At 56.2% G+C, this 17702-nt stretch overlaps 1 protein-coding gene across 2 annotated transcripts in view; it reads left to right on the top strand.

Annotated features, from left to right (window-relative positions):
- Window positions 1–17702, top strand: part of LOC102449237 (protein HIRA-like) — a 179704-nt gene that overhangs the window by 148153 nt on the left and 13849 nt on the right. For both annotated transcript variants that reach the window (XM_075918058.1, XM_075918057.1), the window contains one exon: window positions 17142–17264. In XM_075918058.1, coding sequence (XP_075774173.1) covers window positions 17142–17264 — 123 coding nt within the window. The remainder of the gene's footprint in view (window positions 1–17141; window positions 17265–17702) is intronic.

Below are 17702 nucleotides of genomic sequence, written 5' to 3'. Positions count from 1 at the left end.
ATCGGGCAACATGACGGGGACCAGGATGGGAAAAGAAGGGGGGGACGGCAAGGGAGGGGTTACCTCCACGGCAGAGCCGGGGGGAGGGGTAGGTTCAGGGCCGGACAGTGGGTCGGGGACAGGGAATGGGGCAGAGGTAGGGGTAGGGAAGGGATCGGGAGCAGGGGAGGACTCGGGGCTGGAGATGGGTTCGTAAAGGGCGGAAGCGGGAGTAGGGGGAGGATCGGGACGTGGGAGGGAATCGGGATCCTGGACGGGGTCTTGGAAAGGGTCCCCTGTGGCAATCCCACCGGGCTGCGGCGCCTCCCGAATGGGAAGTTGGGGGTCGGGAACAGGAAGGGGGCCCGCGCCGACGCCGGGCTCAAGTGGAGAGGCAGGTGTTAATGCCTCGGCGTCGGCCTGGATGGCATTTTCTGCTGGGCCCCCAACGGGAAAGGGGGATGACTGCCCCGCCTCGGTAGCTGGAGAGGGGGCACCCCCAACCCCGGGACCCGGCCGCTCGGCGCCAGCCGTCGCCCCAGAGGGCTCGGCGGCATCCATTCCGGCGCTCGAGTCGGCCGGGCCAGTGGGTAATATCAGGGGCGCCCCGAGCGTGAGGACGGGGTCAGCCACCTGGGACACGGGATCGGGGAGAGGAGGGGGCGGCGCCATAGAGTCGCCGCCCAGACCGAGGCCCGCTGGCGGAGGGTCGTCCTCCCCCTGGGTGAGCGGGGTCAGACCCAGGGCCTCGATCTCCTCGAAGATGGAGCTAAGCTCCATCCCCTCGGCCCCGGAGCCTTCCCCTCCGGCCGCAGAGGCACCAATTACCTCAGCGGGGACGGAGGGGGGCTCAGTTGGAACCGGGGCCGGGGGGGTTCCATCAGAGGCCTCCTCGTGGAGAAGCTCCGCAGGGGGGGCGTCGTCGTCCCCCCTCGCTGCCACGGCTTCCTCGGCCGGCGCCTCCCGCTGATGCTCGTCGGGGGCGCTCTGGGCAGCGCCGGCCCCCCTCGGGATCTTTCGGAGGGGGGCCTTCCCGCCCTCCTCATCGGAGGGGGGAGATTGAGTCCGCAACCGGCGGGCTTTGCGCTTGCCCCCGACGAGCGTCCAGCCCTCCAAGGTGGAAGTGGAGGGCCGGTCAGCGAGGGCAAGGCCGGGGGGCACTTTTGGGGTTCGGGGACAGCGTTGTGGCAAGGGTGGGAAGGAAGGGGATACCTCCACCCGGGGAGGGCCCTCTCCCTCGCCCTGCGGCGACCGCGCCACCCTCTCCTCCTCGGGCCCCGCGGTGACTGACCGAATAGAGGTGGGGCCCGCCTGCCCGCTCGGGCACGCCAGGGGGGACGCCTCTGGCTCCCGAGCAGGGCCGTCGGTTGGAGGAGGGGCGGCCGCGGATCCCGGACTACCAGGGGGGCCGGCGGTGGTGGGGCCGGCGCCTTTACGGGCCCCGGGGGGCCCGGACGCCTCCTCCGACCGGGCCAAGGGACAGTCCCTCCGGACGTGCCCCATCGCCCAGCAGAGGAAGCACCGGGTCTCCCCCGAGGAGTAATGAATCCGATAATGGGCCCCCTGGTAGGGCACCATGAAGGACCCCTCGAGCGCCTCCCCGCCACGCGCCGCCGGCAGCAGCTGAAGCTGTACCTGCCGGCGGAAGGATAGGACGTGGCGGAGGGCGGGGTCCTTACAGCCCAGCGGGAGAGGGCTGATGGTCGAGATGGGCTTCCCCAGGGTGGAGAGGGAAGGTAACAGGGCGGCATTAGGGAGGAAGGGCGGGACGGAGGTGAGCACCACCCGTACGCCCAGGTCCTCCAGAGGTTCGAGGGGCACGTGCACGCCTCCCACCGCCAGGCCCCTCTCCACCGCCTCCTGGGCGGCGGCCTCCGAGGCAAGGAAGAAGACCGCCTTGCCGTACATCTTGGAGGCCGCCACCACGGCCGAGGCCCCCACCACCCTCGCCATCGCCCGCACGTAGGTTTCCATGTGGGGCGAGGCGGCAACCAGGAGGCAGCGGACGCCGTGCCTCCTGGTCATGGTGGGAAAGGGGCCGCGGCCGCCAGGGATGGAGCTGGAGGCGGCAGTCGGGGCTGATGACGGGGCACGTGGGGGGGCGGCAGCGGCCACCTGGGCGTACGCTCTGGGGGTCTTGATTGTGTCACCCCCAGAGCTGGTGGAGGGGACAGCAGGGGAAGGAGGGGCTGTGGAGGGCGGGGCGGCTTTGGCCGTGGTGGATTTGGCCTTTGGGGCTGGGCTTTTGCCCTTTTTCTTCCCCCCGCCCTTTTTTCCGGCCGAGGTGATGGTTGCTCCCGTGTCTGAGGGAGCGGCGGCCGTGGCGGTGGCGGAGCTCGGGCCTAGGGTCGGGAGGTCAGCCGCAGCAGTTGTCGGGCCTGGTGGTAGCGAGGGGGCCGTGGTAGGGACTGCCTCCATCATGGAAGGGGGGGTAGGAAGGAGGCACAGATAACAGGAAGGGGAGCAAGGGTTCACCGCTCCTCCCCACCAGACAGCAGGCGAGGGAGGAGGGTGTCTGAAATGGAGGGGGTGGGAGAGAGGGAGGGTGCTGGTTTTGGGGAGGGCAACTGAAGATATGGGGGGGGGGGGAGTTAGCAGCCTCACCTCCCTGCTGAGACTGTAGCAGAGGAGGAGGGCGCTAATACAGGGGCGGGGGCACGCAAGGGAAGGGGAGGGTGGGGGGGCATATAATTGGGAGGGAAGGGGAGAAGGGGAAAAAGGGGGGCAACTACTCCCTCCCGCCGACTGGTTGCTGGGAGGGAGAGAACCAAAAGGGGCGGATAGAGCAGGGGAACCGAGGGGCCAGCAACCACTCCTCCCCGCAAGGCTGGAGCGGAGGAGGAGGGTGCCGGCAGGACAGACAGGGGGCAAGGTAACGGGTACAGGGCGGGGGCCGGCTCCTCCGGCTGCACTGGGATACGGGGGGGGGGGGGGTTATGGGGCCGTTGGGGAGGTGCAGTGAACAAGGGGGCTAACTAAAAAGGGGGGGCACAAGCGCTCAGGGCAGGGAGGGGGCGAGGCAAGTCGGGTGGTGCTCAAGGGCTGGGGGGTGGCTGGGGGGGTGGGGAGGGATAAAATGGAGGCAAACAACAGCTGGGTGGGGCGGGGCACACACTCTTGGGCTGGCTGGGGCAGGGGCGTGGCAGATGACTTTGGGAGCAGGTGTGGTGGGTAAGTGACTTTGGGAAGGGAGGGAAGGAACCAAACTAAGCTAACAGGGAGGGGCAGGCAGTGGGGGGAAAAACCAAGCTGCTGGGGTAGGGTGGGTGACCGGGGGTAAGGGTGGCCCCCCAGCCAGATGTAGCTGAGGGAGGGGGGCCAAGTCCAGAAGAGGGGGGAGGGAGCACACCCACGAGCACTGTGTGGGGCTCAACCTCGCCCACCGCTGCAGCAGAGTCCCAGGTGGAAGGCAGGGCAGCAAACCCCACCAGGGGGAGAAGAGACAGTCCAGATGGTAAGGGGTGGTGGAGGGGGCATTGGGGGTGGTGGCAGCGGGTGGGGTGGGGGGGCAACTGGACTGGGGGGAGGGCTCTGAGCCTCTCCTCCAGCCCCCCTTTTAACAGTTCAATTCACCACCACCCCGGAGCAGATTGAAAAAGCTCAGTCTGTAAACGAACCCCCTCCACTGTTCCAGATGGTGGTGATCTCCTCTTCTCCCCCTCAGCGGGGTGCAGCAGCAGCAGCAGGCAGGCGGCGGTGGAAGGCCTCCGGGTAGTAGGTGCTGGTGGGGTGGTTCTCCTCCTCTGGAGTGATGGTGGAGGGGAGAGGGAGGGCAGCTGGCAGGCCCCCCCTCTCCCCCCAGGCAGCAACAGCAGCAGGTGGTGGTAGCAGTGGTGGTGGGGTGCAGCGACGTCCGGGGAGCAGGCCTCAGCAGACGGGCGGGCAGGCAGGGAGGCAGCTGGGTGGGGAGGGCTCCGGCTGGTGCAGGAGCAGGAACCAGGAACCAGCGGGGTGGGGGGAGAAGGAAGAGGGTAGCCCCTGCACCCCGCTGCCTCTCCTCCTTCTCACAAGTGTAGGGGGGTGGAATGGCCCCCACTGAGCCGGAGGAACCCTTCTGGGAGCCATTTTGGGCCCAGCCTAGCCCCGCCCCCTCACCTGACTGGAAGCCAAAGGGCGGGGCTAGGACTATAAGAAGGCTGCCGGGGAGCTCAGTCAGGGCCCAGCCTCTGAAGGAGCCGGAGGCCTGTCCGGAGCTTCTGCTTGGGGAGGCTAAGACCCGGGCTAGGTTGCCTTCAGCTGCCTTCCTGGAGGTTGGTCAAGGCTTCCCTGCCCGGGCTACTGAGGCCTGGCCAAGTGCGCCAGCAGAACCACCCGTGGACCCAGAGGATGGGCCCGACCTGGTGGACCGGCTGGATCCCCCGATGGGTACTGGAACGCCGGGCCGGATGAGCGTGCGGGACGCTGCAAAGCTCCAACCCCTTGACCCCTGGATTGGGCCCGCCGGACACTGCGGGGATGACGGCGCCTCGACTCCCTGATGGACCTGCTGGAGCTACAGGTACCTGGGAAGGGGGAGACAAGAAGTGGCCCTGGGGTAGCCCGGGCTGAGAGCAGCCCACAGCGAGAGCAGCCCACGGCCAGACCGGTTACAGACCGGGGCCCTGCTGAGCCAGTCGCAGTTGCACTGCTGCATTCAGGGCCCCTGGGCCGGGGCGCAGTGAGGTGGGTGGGCCTGCGCGCCCCCCCCGCCACCCCCTAACCGGGTGGTAGTCTCCCCCTCACCGCTGCTGCTGGTGACCTCCCGGGCCTGCTCCTGAATGAGGAACTTCTACAAACTGGTGTTTGGTTGCAGCCATGCCTTGCGTCAGGGCCTGGCTGCCATTGGCCACCCCGCCCGGAGTTAGAGCCTGGGTTTTGCTTGCTGTATTTGTTGACCGCCCTGCTCGAGGGCCAAACCTAATAGACAGTATTGATTGCCTGCCCTGCTCAAGAGCCCGGACTTACCTACGGTGCGTTTGGGACCGTCCATGCATCGGGCGGAAACTCTTAAAGGGACAGGACTAGAACGGTTTCCCTGCCCAGAACTGTATGAAAATAGACTGACAAGTGGTGGGCTTATTTCTCTGCGGCCTGGACCTGAAGCAAGGCCAGGCACGTGAACGATTACCTCTGGGCCCGACCTGAAGGAAGGCCGGGAAGAGACTCGTGTCACGTTGCTGAATTGGAGGGAAGCAGCCAGATCGCTGCTGCACCCCTAGGTGGGGGTGTTGGCCCCAGGAATTGGTGTGGGGGGAGCCATGGGGGGTATTGAATGGGAGATTATTGTTTGTTGGTCTTATGTACGCTATTTATGTGAGTGTATAATGTCTGTGTGTGTAGGTAGGAATCTGTAATCTGTGTGGAAGCTGAATATTTCTGTGAATGTGGTTAAGCATGGCTATGGAGAGGCTGAGTAGCAAAGCCCTGTGGAACAATGGCTCTCAATAGGCTTTGGACACACCCAAAGAATGGGATTTGTCACCTGAGGGCAGCCAGCAGGAAATATAGAGATTGGCCTCTGACCAGGTGACTTGCTGCAGACTAGAAGAGGCCAGGAAGGAGTATAAAGAGGCCATGTGGTCGATGCCATTTTGTTCTCAGCTCAGCACTTCATCCCAGAGGCAGCACTGCAGGGATTGAAGAGCCCGGAAGACCTGTGAACCCATCCTGATCGTAGGATGTGCAATAAGGACTTTTAACCAGCAGCTGCAACATCTCTGCTAGAGCCTGCATCGAGGACTGGGAGATTCGGTGCATGTAACGTACTGTACTTTAATAACCTTACTCTCAGGCTTTTCTTTCTTGTAATAATAAACCTTTAGATATAGATTCTAAAGGATTGGCCCAGCGTGATTTGTGGTAAGGTCCAGAGGGTAAATTGACCAGGGATCTGTGGCTGGTTTCTTGGAACCGGACAGAACTTGTTCGGGGTAGGTGGGATTGGGTGCTAGGACCCCCCACCTGTGTATAGGCCCGAGGCCATCTGGGGCACGGCTATTGCTGGGGTGTCGGAGGGGTTTTGCTCGGGAGGCTTCAGGCAGGCAGCTGAAGCGCTCTGTGAGACTGGTTTGTGGCCTGTTTGGAGAGGTCGCCAGTCAGGGGGACTGTAAAGAGCCCCGGATTCGAGCAATTCGCCCTGAGCGGACGCCCGCAGCTGTGCCCAGACACGGCCTGGTCCGTCACAACTCGCCCGCCTGGACTGTTTTAAGGCGCGGTAACGCAAGGAGGCAGGCACGTCTCCCAATGTGCTGGAGGCAGAGGAGCCGCCCCCTGAAGGCCCACCGGCCTATCACAAACCCCCCCGGAAGGGGGAAAAGCTCAGGCTGTTGTGGACATTGCCGGAGGGCAGTGTCCTGAAAGGGATCTGGCCACCTGCCAGCAGTGCTAATTCACCAACTCGACGGCAGGTGGCGCTGTGGCGAGGGGGAAGCCGCTACACATGGCTAACATAAAGCAAAGCTAAGCTGTGAGCAAGAGGCAGGCCCCTGCTCACAGAACTTGGCACGAACAGGGCTGAGAGTGCAAAACACGAATTGGTAATAGGCCCAGGTGTACACCAGTAATTGGTGCTAGGTACCAACTGTAAAACAGTCATTGGTACTGGTCATAAGTTGAAAGCACATTCCAAAAGGATGGTACCACCAGCTTGTTAAGAAAGACCTTGGTACCCACACTCCGCACAGCTACCGACCCAGGTTCAGGAAAGGGTCTAAACTGACAGCATAATGGGTAGAGATGTTCTAATCGAACCATGAGGTGCATGGTGGTGGGTGGTATCTAAGTTGCATCAGAGGGTGGTAACCGACACGTCAAGAGTGATATGTAACTTGTTTGTATCTGTGTATAAAGTGGTGTCCTGGAGGGGGCAGTCTTTGTCTAGCCGAGGGGACAGTGGGACCTCCCACTGATTGAGCTGAGTCCATTGTTATGGGTACATATGCGTAGCGGTTTGGTAGAGTCTACTGACAGCTATTACTGTACTTTGCCTAATAAACCTGGCCTGGCACCTTCACTCCTTATCTGATTTGTGGTCTTTGGGGGGCTCTCTCAGAGTCTGCTGTGTTGACTAATTGCGCAAGTCAACACGGCAGACATCACTGAGTACATACGCACTCAGCCTTCTGGTTATCAACAGAGCAGGAGACCACGACAGTAACTCCTGACCTACTACAAGGTGTATGTGTGTTGTGTGCGTGAGCGTCAGAAACTTTTTCCCATAGGGTCAACTGTGGAGATCCCTAGAGTGGCGCCACTATATCAGTGCATTTATAGCTCTGCTGACCATGCCCCTCCCTCGGTTCCTTCTTACCATCTGTGAGGGGGCCCCGCAACCACGCACTAAAGCCCCCGCAGCAAGTGCCCTATTCGGGCGGCGGGGAGCCGTGCACCGGCATTGTGCCGGGTGTACGCGCGCCGCGGACCAGCTGGCAGCCTCAGGCGTGGCGGCCCCGGCACGGACGCTGCAGGAGGGGCGGAGCTAGCCGGTGACGTCAGCATGACGTCTGTCACATTACCGAATTGGAGGGAAGCAGCCAGATTGCTGCTGCACCCCTAGGTGGGGGTGTTGGCCCCAGAAATTGGTATAAAAGGGAGCCATGTGGGGTATTGAATGGGAGCTTATTGTTTGCTGATCTTATGTACGCTATTTATGTGAGTGTATAATGTCTGTGTGTAGGTAGGAATCTGTAATCTGTGTGGAAGCAGAATATTTCTCTGCATGTGATTAAGCATTGCTATGGACAGGCTGATTAGCCAGGCCCTGTAGGACAATGGCACTTGATGGGCCAAGGACACACCCAAAGAATGGGGGCTGTCACCTGAGAGCAGCCAGCAGGAAACACAGAGATTGGCCTCTGACCAGGTGACCTGCTGCATACCAGAAGAGGCCAGGAAGGAGGTATAAAGAGGCCATGTGGTCGATGCCATTTTGTCTTCAGCTCAGCACTTCATCCCAGAGGCAGCATTGCAGGGATTGAAGGGCCCGAAAGACCTGTGGACCCATCCTGATCTTAGGATGTGCAATAAGAACTTTTAAACCAGCAGCTGCAACATCTCTGCTAGAGCCTGCATTGAGAACTGGGAGATTCGGTGCATGTAACGTACTGTACTTTAATAACCTTACTCTCATGCTTTTCTTTCTTGTAATAATAAACCTTTAGTTGTTAGATGCTAAAGGATTGGCCCAGCGTGATTTGTGGGTAAGGTCCAAAGGATAAATTGGCCAGAGATCTGTGGCTGGTTTCCTGGAACCGGACAGAACTTGTTCGGGGTAGGTGGGATTGGGTGCTAGGACCCCCCCACCTGTGTATGAGGTCTGGGGCACGGATATTGCTGGGGTGTCGGAGGGGTTTTGCTCGGGAGGCTTCAGGCAGGCAGCTGAAGCGCTCTGTGGGACTGGTTTGTGGCCTGTTTGGAGAGGTCACCAGTCTGGGGGCTGTAAGTAGCCCCGGATTTGAGCAATTCGCCCTGAGCGGACGCCCTCAGTTGTGCCCAGACACGGCCCGGTCCGTCACAACGTCCCCCTCCGGCGCCGGGCGTGGTGGGAGTTTTAAACGCCGCCCCTGAGCTGTGTAGGGGAGGGGGATGCGGCGGGAAGACAAACGCCAGAGATCGGAGCCTTCGACCCCAGAGGATGGGCGAGGGCACGAACACGCGGCCATGGAAGGCAGGACATTGCAGACACCCGTGGAGCAACGGGGTCCAGAAGGCCATCCGGAGCGACGAGCGGCTGGCCCGCGGAGGGCTGGGTAAGCCAGCAGCAGGGGAGGGGAGCCAGAACGGAGAAGTAGCAGCCCAGGGCGGGGTCATATAAGAACCCCGCAGATTGGCAGGTTTCGGCCGGACGTCCACGTCAGCTGGACCCAGACCAAAACCGGTCCATGTCCTTTAGGGCCCTGGGCTGGGGCCCAGGAGTGAGGGTGGGCCCGGGCCCCCCTCTCTACCCCTCTCCCTCTCCCGGAGTAGCTAAGAAGGAAACGCCTGAGAGAGTGACTAGGGGGTGTTTCGGACATGTGTAGCCGGGGATCGGCGAGAAAGGTACGTCACGGGGCGACGATAAGGGCACAGAACAAGAGGGCACCAGACTATTCCATCTGCACTCGGACGCCCCGAACTTACCCCGGAAGGGGTAAAGCCCAAGCTGTGTGGGCACTGTCGGAGGACAGCGACCCGAATAGAATAGCGCCGCCGCCGTCGGAGCCAATTCCCCAAAATCGACGACAGGCGACGCTGTAGGGGGAGTCGGAATCCCTACACCATCCATGGCGGTGTTGGAACTTTCTAGCTGTCTTCCCTAGGTAAGCTCCTAGTCCCTAGCACTCGACAGTTGATCATATCGTTTCTCTTAGCTGTGTTTTCTTGAAAGAATTCCTAGTAGGAGTGGGCAGCTGTCCACAAAGAGTTAGCCATCAGGGCTCCAGGGTATGCCTAATGCCCCGGGGTTTAAGTCGTGCACTGTGTGCAAACCACTTCTGCCCAACAGCGATCCACGTGATGCATGTCTTCGGTGCTTAGGAGAAGAACATCGCACCAAGAAGTGTAAAATCTGCAGGGGTTTTAAGCCCTGTGCAAGGAAAGATCAGGAATACCGGCTCCAACAACTCCTCATGGAAGCAGCACTGAGACCTCCTCAGATGGAGAAGATGGCACCAGGTGCAAGCTCGGTGCGCAGTGTTTCAGCCTCTGTACACGAGACTGCACCAAAGACAGGTGTCGCTAAAGACTCTCAGCACCGAAGCCCACCAGCACCAACGCCTGTGTCCCCGAGGCACTGATCAACCTTGCCAACACCGCATGATTGTAAAGAGGGCAGAGGCAGATTGCCCTATAAGACATGACTTGGGCAAGACCTGGCACGGTGCAGGCAGTCCCCCCGTACGCGAGGCCCAGAACTTGCCATCGACTCTGGCCCCAGAAGCAGCACCGTCAAATCCAGCATGAGGCCTGTCACCAGGACATTGGAGTCGGGTGCACGTGCTGAACTCCCCATCGACGCCAGATACCTATGAGGCCACGCGAGACCTCATAGAAATATCAGCGACTGAGGCGTCTATGGAGTGGGACAAGCCTCCATCACTGTTGAGGCCGCACCAGTCGAAGAGTAAGCCAGCAATGCTGCAGCACCCTCAATCCCTGGAGTGGCAGCAAGGCAGGTCAGTCTCCTCATCATTGGAAGGTTCACCACCTCCGGCCCAGCGCATCACATCCAGCACCGAAGAATTTGCCAGAATCCCCGGCACCGGGCACACATGACAGGCGCGGAGACTTGTCATGGCTGGCACCGAGTATGCCCTGCCCCTCAGCGTTGAGGTCCCGCTCCTGGTCCTGGACCACGTTGAGGTCCAGAGGCAGACGGCACAGCTCCCTCCCAGCACTGTTCCAGGTCACCAAAGGCTTCCAGCCACATGGTACCGGCGTGCCATGGTCCTCGCTGTTGGAGTCTGAGTCCGACGTGGTGTCGGCGCATTCCCACGGAACCTGCAGTGACTGAAGGGGCCGTGACCCTCTGGCACTGTGGCAGACGCAGTGGCTGCCCCCCCCCCCCCACCCACACACACATACTGGCCTTCTTGGACACCCTGGCCATGTTACCAGTCCCAGGGCATGCCCAGATCCTCCAGATCAGCAGTTTCTACCAGCTATCTATCTCAGTCTCCCAGCGACCGACAGGCAATCGAGGGCACCCTCTGCCACAGTGTCACGACCCCCCCGGTGGGGATAGCCTGAGAAGAGAGGCCACGGACCAGGCCTCAGGTCAAGGGATACTGGCACAGACGGGGGAGAGGCGTGGGGCCAACATCACCCAGAGCCTTCAGTGGACCCACTGCTACCCCAGGCTGCTTCATCGTCCTCCCCGGATGAAGCAGTGGCAGCAACCTCCATGGCAGGCCCTCCTCCGGAGGACCACAGGGCATACCAAGAGCTTTTGCGCCAGGTGGCCCAGAACATGAACCTCCCTATGAAGGGGATACAAGAACTGGAGGGCCCAATGGTGTACATCTTATCACAGGAGGGTCCATCGGGGGTGGCCTTGCCAATCATAAAGACCACTCAATCTAATTACAACACCCTGTGGCAGACCCCCGCCTCCTTACCGCCCACGGCAAAAGGGGTGGAGAGGTACTTCGTCCCTTCCAAAGGGTACGAGTTCCTTTTCTCACACCCCCACCCCATCTCTCTTGTGGTGTCAGCCATCAATGAGAGGGAGAGGCAAGGCCAGCAAGCGCTGGCACCTGAAGCCAAGGAAGCAAAAAAGCTCAACCTCTTTGGCAGAAAGGTCTGTTTGGCAGGGGGCCTGCAGTTGAGGGTCACAAACCAACAGGCGATCTTCAGTTGGTACGCATTTAAATCTTGGGAGGCGCGCTCTAAACACAAAGAGCTCCTTCCCCCAGATGCACGGCAGGAGTTTGGAGCCTTAACGGATGAGGGATGTACCATAACCAGAACCTCCCTGCAGGTAGCCCTGGACTCTGTGGACTCAGCAGCAAGAATGCTTTTGACAGGGGTGGCCATGTGTAGGTCAGTGTGGTTACAAGCTTCAGGCTTACCTGCAGAGTTCCCAACAAACTTTGTAGGACCTCCTGCTTGAGGGCAGGAGCTTGTTTTTGCAGCAGATGGGCTCTAAGCTCCATTCGCTCAAGGATTCACGGGCAACTATGAAATCCTTGGGCATGCGTACCCCTGCTACCCAGAGGTGCCCTTTTAGGCCCCAGCCCCCTCCGCAGAGGTTCGCGCCTAGACAGAGTCAGGAGCAGCCACGTAGGAGCAACAGAAACAATAGGAGGAGACCCCCCAAATCAGCAACCTAACCAGGGGAATAACTCCTCCAGGGCCCAAGAAGGGCTTCTGAAGGTTTACCCGATGACTGGGCACTAGTTCCCATGGATCCTTCCTTTATTCTCAGCCAGGCTCTCCCACTTCTACCGTGCGTGGGCCAGCATTACTTGGAACCGTTGGGTCCTCTGCATGGTTGAGTGGTATGCTCCCTACAATTCTCCTCTTCTTCTCTTCCCCCCCCCCCCCCCCCCCGTCCCTCTTCAGGGACCCCTTTCACAAGCATCTCCTATGACAGGCGGTCCAGTTGCTCCTCACGTTGGGGGCGATCCAAGAGGTTCCCCCAAGGGTAAGGGGGTTCTATTCCCATTATTTCCTAATCCCAATGGCGAAAGGGGGTCTGAGACCCATTCTAGACCTGAGAAACCTCAACTGCTACATGCAGAAAATGAAGTTCCGTATGGTCTCCTTAGCCACCATCGTCCCATGCCTGGATCCAGGCAACTGGTATGCTGCCCTCGCCATGAAGGATGCAGATTTTCACATATCAATCCTCCAGACCCACAGGCGCTACCTCAGAGTCACGGTGTTGAATGAACATTATCTGTTTGCAGTACTCCCCTTTGGCCTGTCCACTGCCCCCAAGTGTTTACCAAGTGCATGTTGGTGGTGGTGGCTTTCCTGCAGAAGAGGGGCGTTCAGGTGTTTTCCCTACCTGGACAACTGGCTACTGAAAGGGAACTCCCAGGAATAGCTCCTTACGCACGTAAAACTAACCCTAGAGCTGTTCAGGACTCTGGGCATCCTCCTCAACAAGGAGAAATCGGTGCTAGGTCCGGTGCAAAGAGTAGAGTTCATTGGGGTGACTCTAGACTTGATTTGGGGACGAGCCACCCTTCCAGAAGTCCGATCTCAGGTGATGAGGGATATGGTATTCTCCCTCACCCAGTGCCCCACCACAACAGTGAGGCTGTGCCTCAGTCTTTTGGGTCATATGGTGTCGTGCTGCCACGTGATCAGATATGCCCGGCTGCACCTCAGACCCCTTGAGGGGTGGGTGGCTCACCTCGGTCTACAGGTCAATGGGGGGCAGCTTGGGCATGGTAGTGTCCATCCCTCAAGGCGTGATATCCACCCTGAGATGGTGGTTGTACCCACTCAGTATGGGCGAAGGAGTGGCATTTGCCCCACTGACACTTGTAACAGATGCCTTGGACCTTGGGTTGGGAGCCCACTTGGGGAACCTAAGGACTGAGGGTGCGTGGTCCCCTGCAGACTTGGCTCTTCACATCAGAACACGCTTGCAGATGCCCTCAGCAGGACTTTCATGGTCCACGAGTGGTCCGTCAGAACAGACCTATTACGCTCAGTTTTCCGCAGGTGGGGGGGTGGGGTCTCCCTGTCTAGACCTATTTGCCACACAGGAGAACAAGAAGTGTAAAGATTTCTGCTCATTCCAGAATTGCAGTCCTGGCTCCATGGCGAACGCGTTTGCATTTCATTGGGGGAAGGGGGCAGCTATTATACATGTCCCCCGCTACACTGGTTCCTGCTCAAGGCACGCAGGAACAAAGCATGCCTAATCCTACTGGCGCCAGCGTGGCCATGTCAGCATTGGTTCTCCACCTGTCTCACCCTGTCAGTGGAGGCCCCGATAGCCCTTCCCTTGTACCTAGACCACCTTACGCAACACTGAGGCCTGGGTGTTTGAGACACCCGCACCTACACTCACTCCACCTTATGGTGTGGAAGCTAGATGGCTCAGTCTGTTAGAACTTCAATGCTCAACTCAGGTACAGGAGGTTCTCTTGGGAAGCAGGAAGCACTCCACCAGGGTAGCATACTTAGCCAAGTGGAGGAGGTTTTTCTCCTGGGGCACAGACCGGGATGTTTTTCCCCCAGGCGGGCACCCATTTTGCTGGTACTGGACTACCTGTTACACTTACGAACAGAAGGCCTGGCACCTGCCTCTGTTAAGGTCCACTTAGCGGCTGTGTCTGCTTTCCACCCCAGGTGCTCCCAACGTTCCCTGTTCGTTCACCCATTTTAGGAAGGGGCTGCATAGGTTGTATCCATATTTTCCATTTGTATCCACATGGGACATTAATTTGGTGCTCAATAAACTTATGGGACCCCCCCCTTTGAAACAATGGCTGAGTGTTCATTGCTTCACCTGTCCACTAAGTTGGCTTTCTTAGCGGCTATCGTGTCGGCGAGGAGGGTGTCTGAATTACAAGCTCTTTCCTCGGAATCCCTGTACACGGTGTTCTATAAGGACAAGTTTCAACTTAGGCCGCACCTGGCCTTACCAAAGGCGCTCTCCCAATTCCACCTTAGTCAAGACCTCTTCCTCCCAGTGTTTTACCTGAAATAACACTCAAATGCTAGACAAAGAGTGTTACGCACGTTGGGCGCAAGACATGTACTGCACGGGACCATTTAGGAAATTAACCCAGTTGTTCGTAGCAATAGTGGAGCGGATGAAAAGGGAGCCTGTCTCTGCACAGTGTATATCCTCTTGGATAGTTTGGTGCAGATGGGACACTCAACTAGGGCACCCGCCTCTACCACTGCATTCGTGGCGCAGGTCCCCCTCCTAGAGAGATGCAGGGTGGCCATGTGCTCCTCAATACGTCTTCACCGCACACTACGCCATTGATAGGTTCTCTAGGGAGGATTCAGCTGTCGGTAGGGCAGTGCTCCAGTCAGTGATTCCTAACTCCGACCCCACCTCCATGATGTAGCAGCTTAGGAGTCACTTGATTGGAATCAGTGTGAAGAAGCACTTGAAGAAGAAAAGGCAGTTACATGTTCTCATAACTGGTGTTCTTCGAGCTGTGCTGTTGACATCCATTCCAATACCCACCCTCCTTCTACACTGCCGGAGTAGCCGGCAAGAAGGAACCGAGGGAAGGGGTAAGGTCGGCAGTGATGTATGTAAGTACCGATATAGCAGCGCCGTTCTAGGGGTCTCCACAGCCGACCCTAGGGAAGCTGCTAGGGGAAAAAGTTTCTGACGTTCATGCACACTGTCATAAATTGGAGCTGCTAAGGAAAGTCTGACTTACCTGAAGAGTGAGGAAAGTGTTAAGCAACTGAAGATACACCTACGGGGAGGGCGGAGTCAGGCAGTCAGCCAATAAAAATGCAGGTAGGAATTTCAAACTGGGAAAGGGGGGGGGGGGGTTCGCTCTGTCTCCTTTGTTTGAGATGAGAACAGTTTCTCCCAGGTACTGAGGGAGATGGGAGATGTTTCTCTCTCTCCAAGAACGGGCTTCTTGAAATGTGTAAGTAGGGAAGAGTTTAGATAGTCCGGCAGGGTTTATTGTTTTCCTTGTTTGGGGGGTTTGGAAATCATGTCTGAGCTGGCTAATTGTTTTTCTCTTTTGTAACTAAGTATTACAGCCCAGGGCTTTCCCAGAGTATATATCAAACTGTGGCTATTTACCACCTAGCCAATTTACCATGCTTGCAACTGTAGTTTTGTTTTGATAAGTGTTTTTTTTATTTTAATTAACCGGTATTGGTTGATTGTTGTGTCCTTAGGATTAAGTGTCTAGTTACAAGGGTAGAGTCCATTGTTTGTGGATTCCCTCTGTTTTCTCAACCCAAAGCAAAACAGAGCTTGGGGGCAGGAGGAAGAGCCTTACCTTAGAGAGGGAGATTCCCAGGTGATTTCTCTCTGGAAAAGGTGGGGTTTTTTTGTTTGTTTTTGTTTTTTTTATTTTATATTTTCTTATAATCACTTGGGTGGTGGCAGCGTGAAACCAGTCTTGTCTTTTTTGGATCTCAGGGAGACTGAGATTGAATACGTTTGTCTCTGGGAATCAGAGAGACTAGATTTACAGTGTTTATTCTGCTAGCTGGCCCCCCCATCTCTGCACGTAGAGTGTCAAGTTGGGGAATTGAGCTGTGACACACGTGTATACCTGATTGTAATGGATGTGAACAACACATCTTGAAGAACACCAATTACGAAAATGGGTAACTGTCTTTTCCATACAGCAGGCATGTCAAACAAGCCCCTGGTGAGCCGCATGCAGCCCAATCGAAATTTTTTGCGGCCCACCACTACATTTTTATAAAAGAATAAAGTGCGGCCTACTGGCCGCTCAGAGCACGTGGCCAAGTGCAGATCACAGCCGGACGACCGGCTGCTCTGCACACGGCACCGCAGCAACTGCTCACGGCCGGCCGGGTCACTCTGTGCTGGGCACTCCATCACGTGCTCACGGCCCGGGCTGCTCTGCACATGCATCAAGCAGCTGCTCACAGCTGGCCGCTGTGCTCACACTGCCCCAGCACCTGAGGAAGAAATGTGTGGCAGCGGCTCCGGGACCCAGGCATTAGGTTAAGGGGGCCTGGGGGGTGCCTGGCTCTGGGGGAGGGGGGAGGCATTAGGTTAGAGGAGGGGGATTGGATTAGAACAGGGGTATGGGAGTGCCTGGCTCTGGGGGAAGAGGAGGGGAATATTTTATTTATTTATTCCCAAATAAAATCACAAAATGTATATTAATTTTATATCAAGAAATGTCAATTTTTTGCAGTTGCATGAATATTATATGTTTATGCAAAATCTCAAACTTACAAAGTATCTGAAATTTTCACAGAAGCCTGTTCTAGTTGATTAACCACGGTCTATACTTGTTTTTATTTCAACAAAACAAGTTAGGTATCTTAAATACCTTAAATTTATATTTAAATTAAAATTATTTTATATGGGTAAATAACAATTTTACAGATCAAATTATTGTATTATAGTAAAACAAGACCTGAAAAATTATAAAATATACCTAAAACAATCTATAATAAATTATTATGAATTTCCGATAGAAGTACAGTTTCTTTGGTGGCCCTGAAAGCTATCAGTTTTCGCTTGTGTGGCCCTCAGTAGACTTTGAGTTTGACATGCCTGCCATACAGCCTTGTTCCTACCAGGGTTGTAAATTTTTCTTTTCGGTATGGCAACCTGTAAAATGTGCTGGTGGATTTTGTCATCTGCTTTCCAGAGCTTAAGTCAAATCCTTTTTAGGCTATGTGATTAATCCCACTTACTTCAATGGGACTTTTGTGTAAATAAGGTGAGCAGGCTTTAGCCTTCTACATTGCACCAGTGTGTATCATTACATTTATTAATCTAAATGTGGGTTATTGCTGATTATGTACTATATGTATTGTATGACTTGTGAACTAATCTTTGTACTTTTGGATAATTTAAGCACTATACCAAAATGCACAGGCACTCTTTTTTAACCTGTGTATTTATATAATTTTAACATAAGCTTTAATAACATTTTTGTTATTGTGAAAATGCAAATAGAGTGTAAATCAGAATAGAACAGTCATCTGCCACCTGATGCACTATTCAATGTTTTATATTATGTTCTGTTTTTTCCTCCCCCCAACCCCAGGAACCTTGTTTCTGACAAACAGGACTCCTTAGCACAATGTGCAGACTACAGGAATAGTTTACCATCACAAGAAGCCATGCTGTGTTCAGGACCTTTAGCCATAATACAGGGATGGACATCAAAGTATGTATTTAGACATTATATTTGTGTTCACTGTTCAGCCCAGTGGTCTGTTTCTGCTTCACATACAGTCAACTGAATTGTCTGGGGTTAACTTCTGTTGTGCTATCTAGTTTCAATGTGACTAAATGCTTGAGTTACTTAGTTATTTTCAGAAATATCAGTGGGTTGGAGTTCTCCTCTGTCAATCAAATTCATACGGAGTTTGTTTAAACTTTTTACCTTTGTAACCTTGTATCTGGTTAGCTCAGGGACTATTTGGGTAGTAGGAAGGTGGCTGCACACTATGCTTAATAATTCTACTTTTTATGATTCTTCTTTACCTGTTGGTGCAGTGTTTCTCATTTATGTTTATAGAGTATCACTTTGTTTATTTAAATTGGATTTCTTACATTTTGATTTTATGACTGACTTATTGGACTATCACCCCAAAAGTGACTT

This window comes from Pelodiscus sinensis, unplaced genomic scaffold (genome assembly GCF_049634645.1).
Source record: "Pelodiscus sinensis isolate JC-2024 unplaced genomic scaffold, ASM4963464v1 ctg112, whole genome shotgun sequence".
Lineage (NCBI taxonomy): Eukaryota > Metazoa > Chordata > Testudines > Trionychidae > Pelodiscus > Pelodiscus sinensis.
Note: the sequence above shows the minus strand (reverse complement) of the source record. Positions and strands in the feature narration are given on the sequence as shown.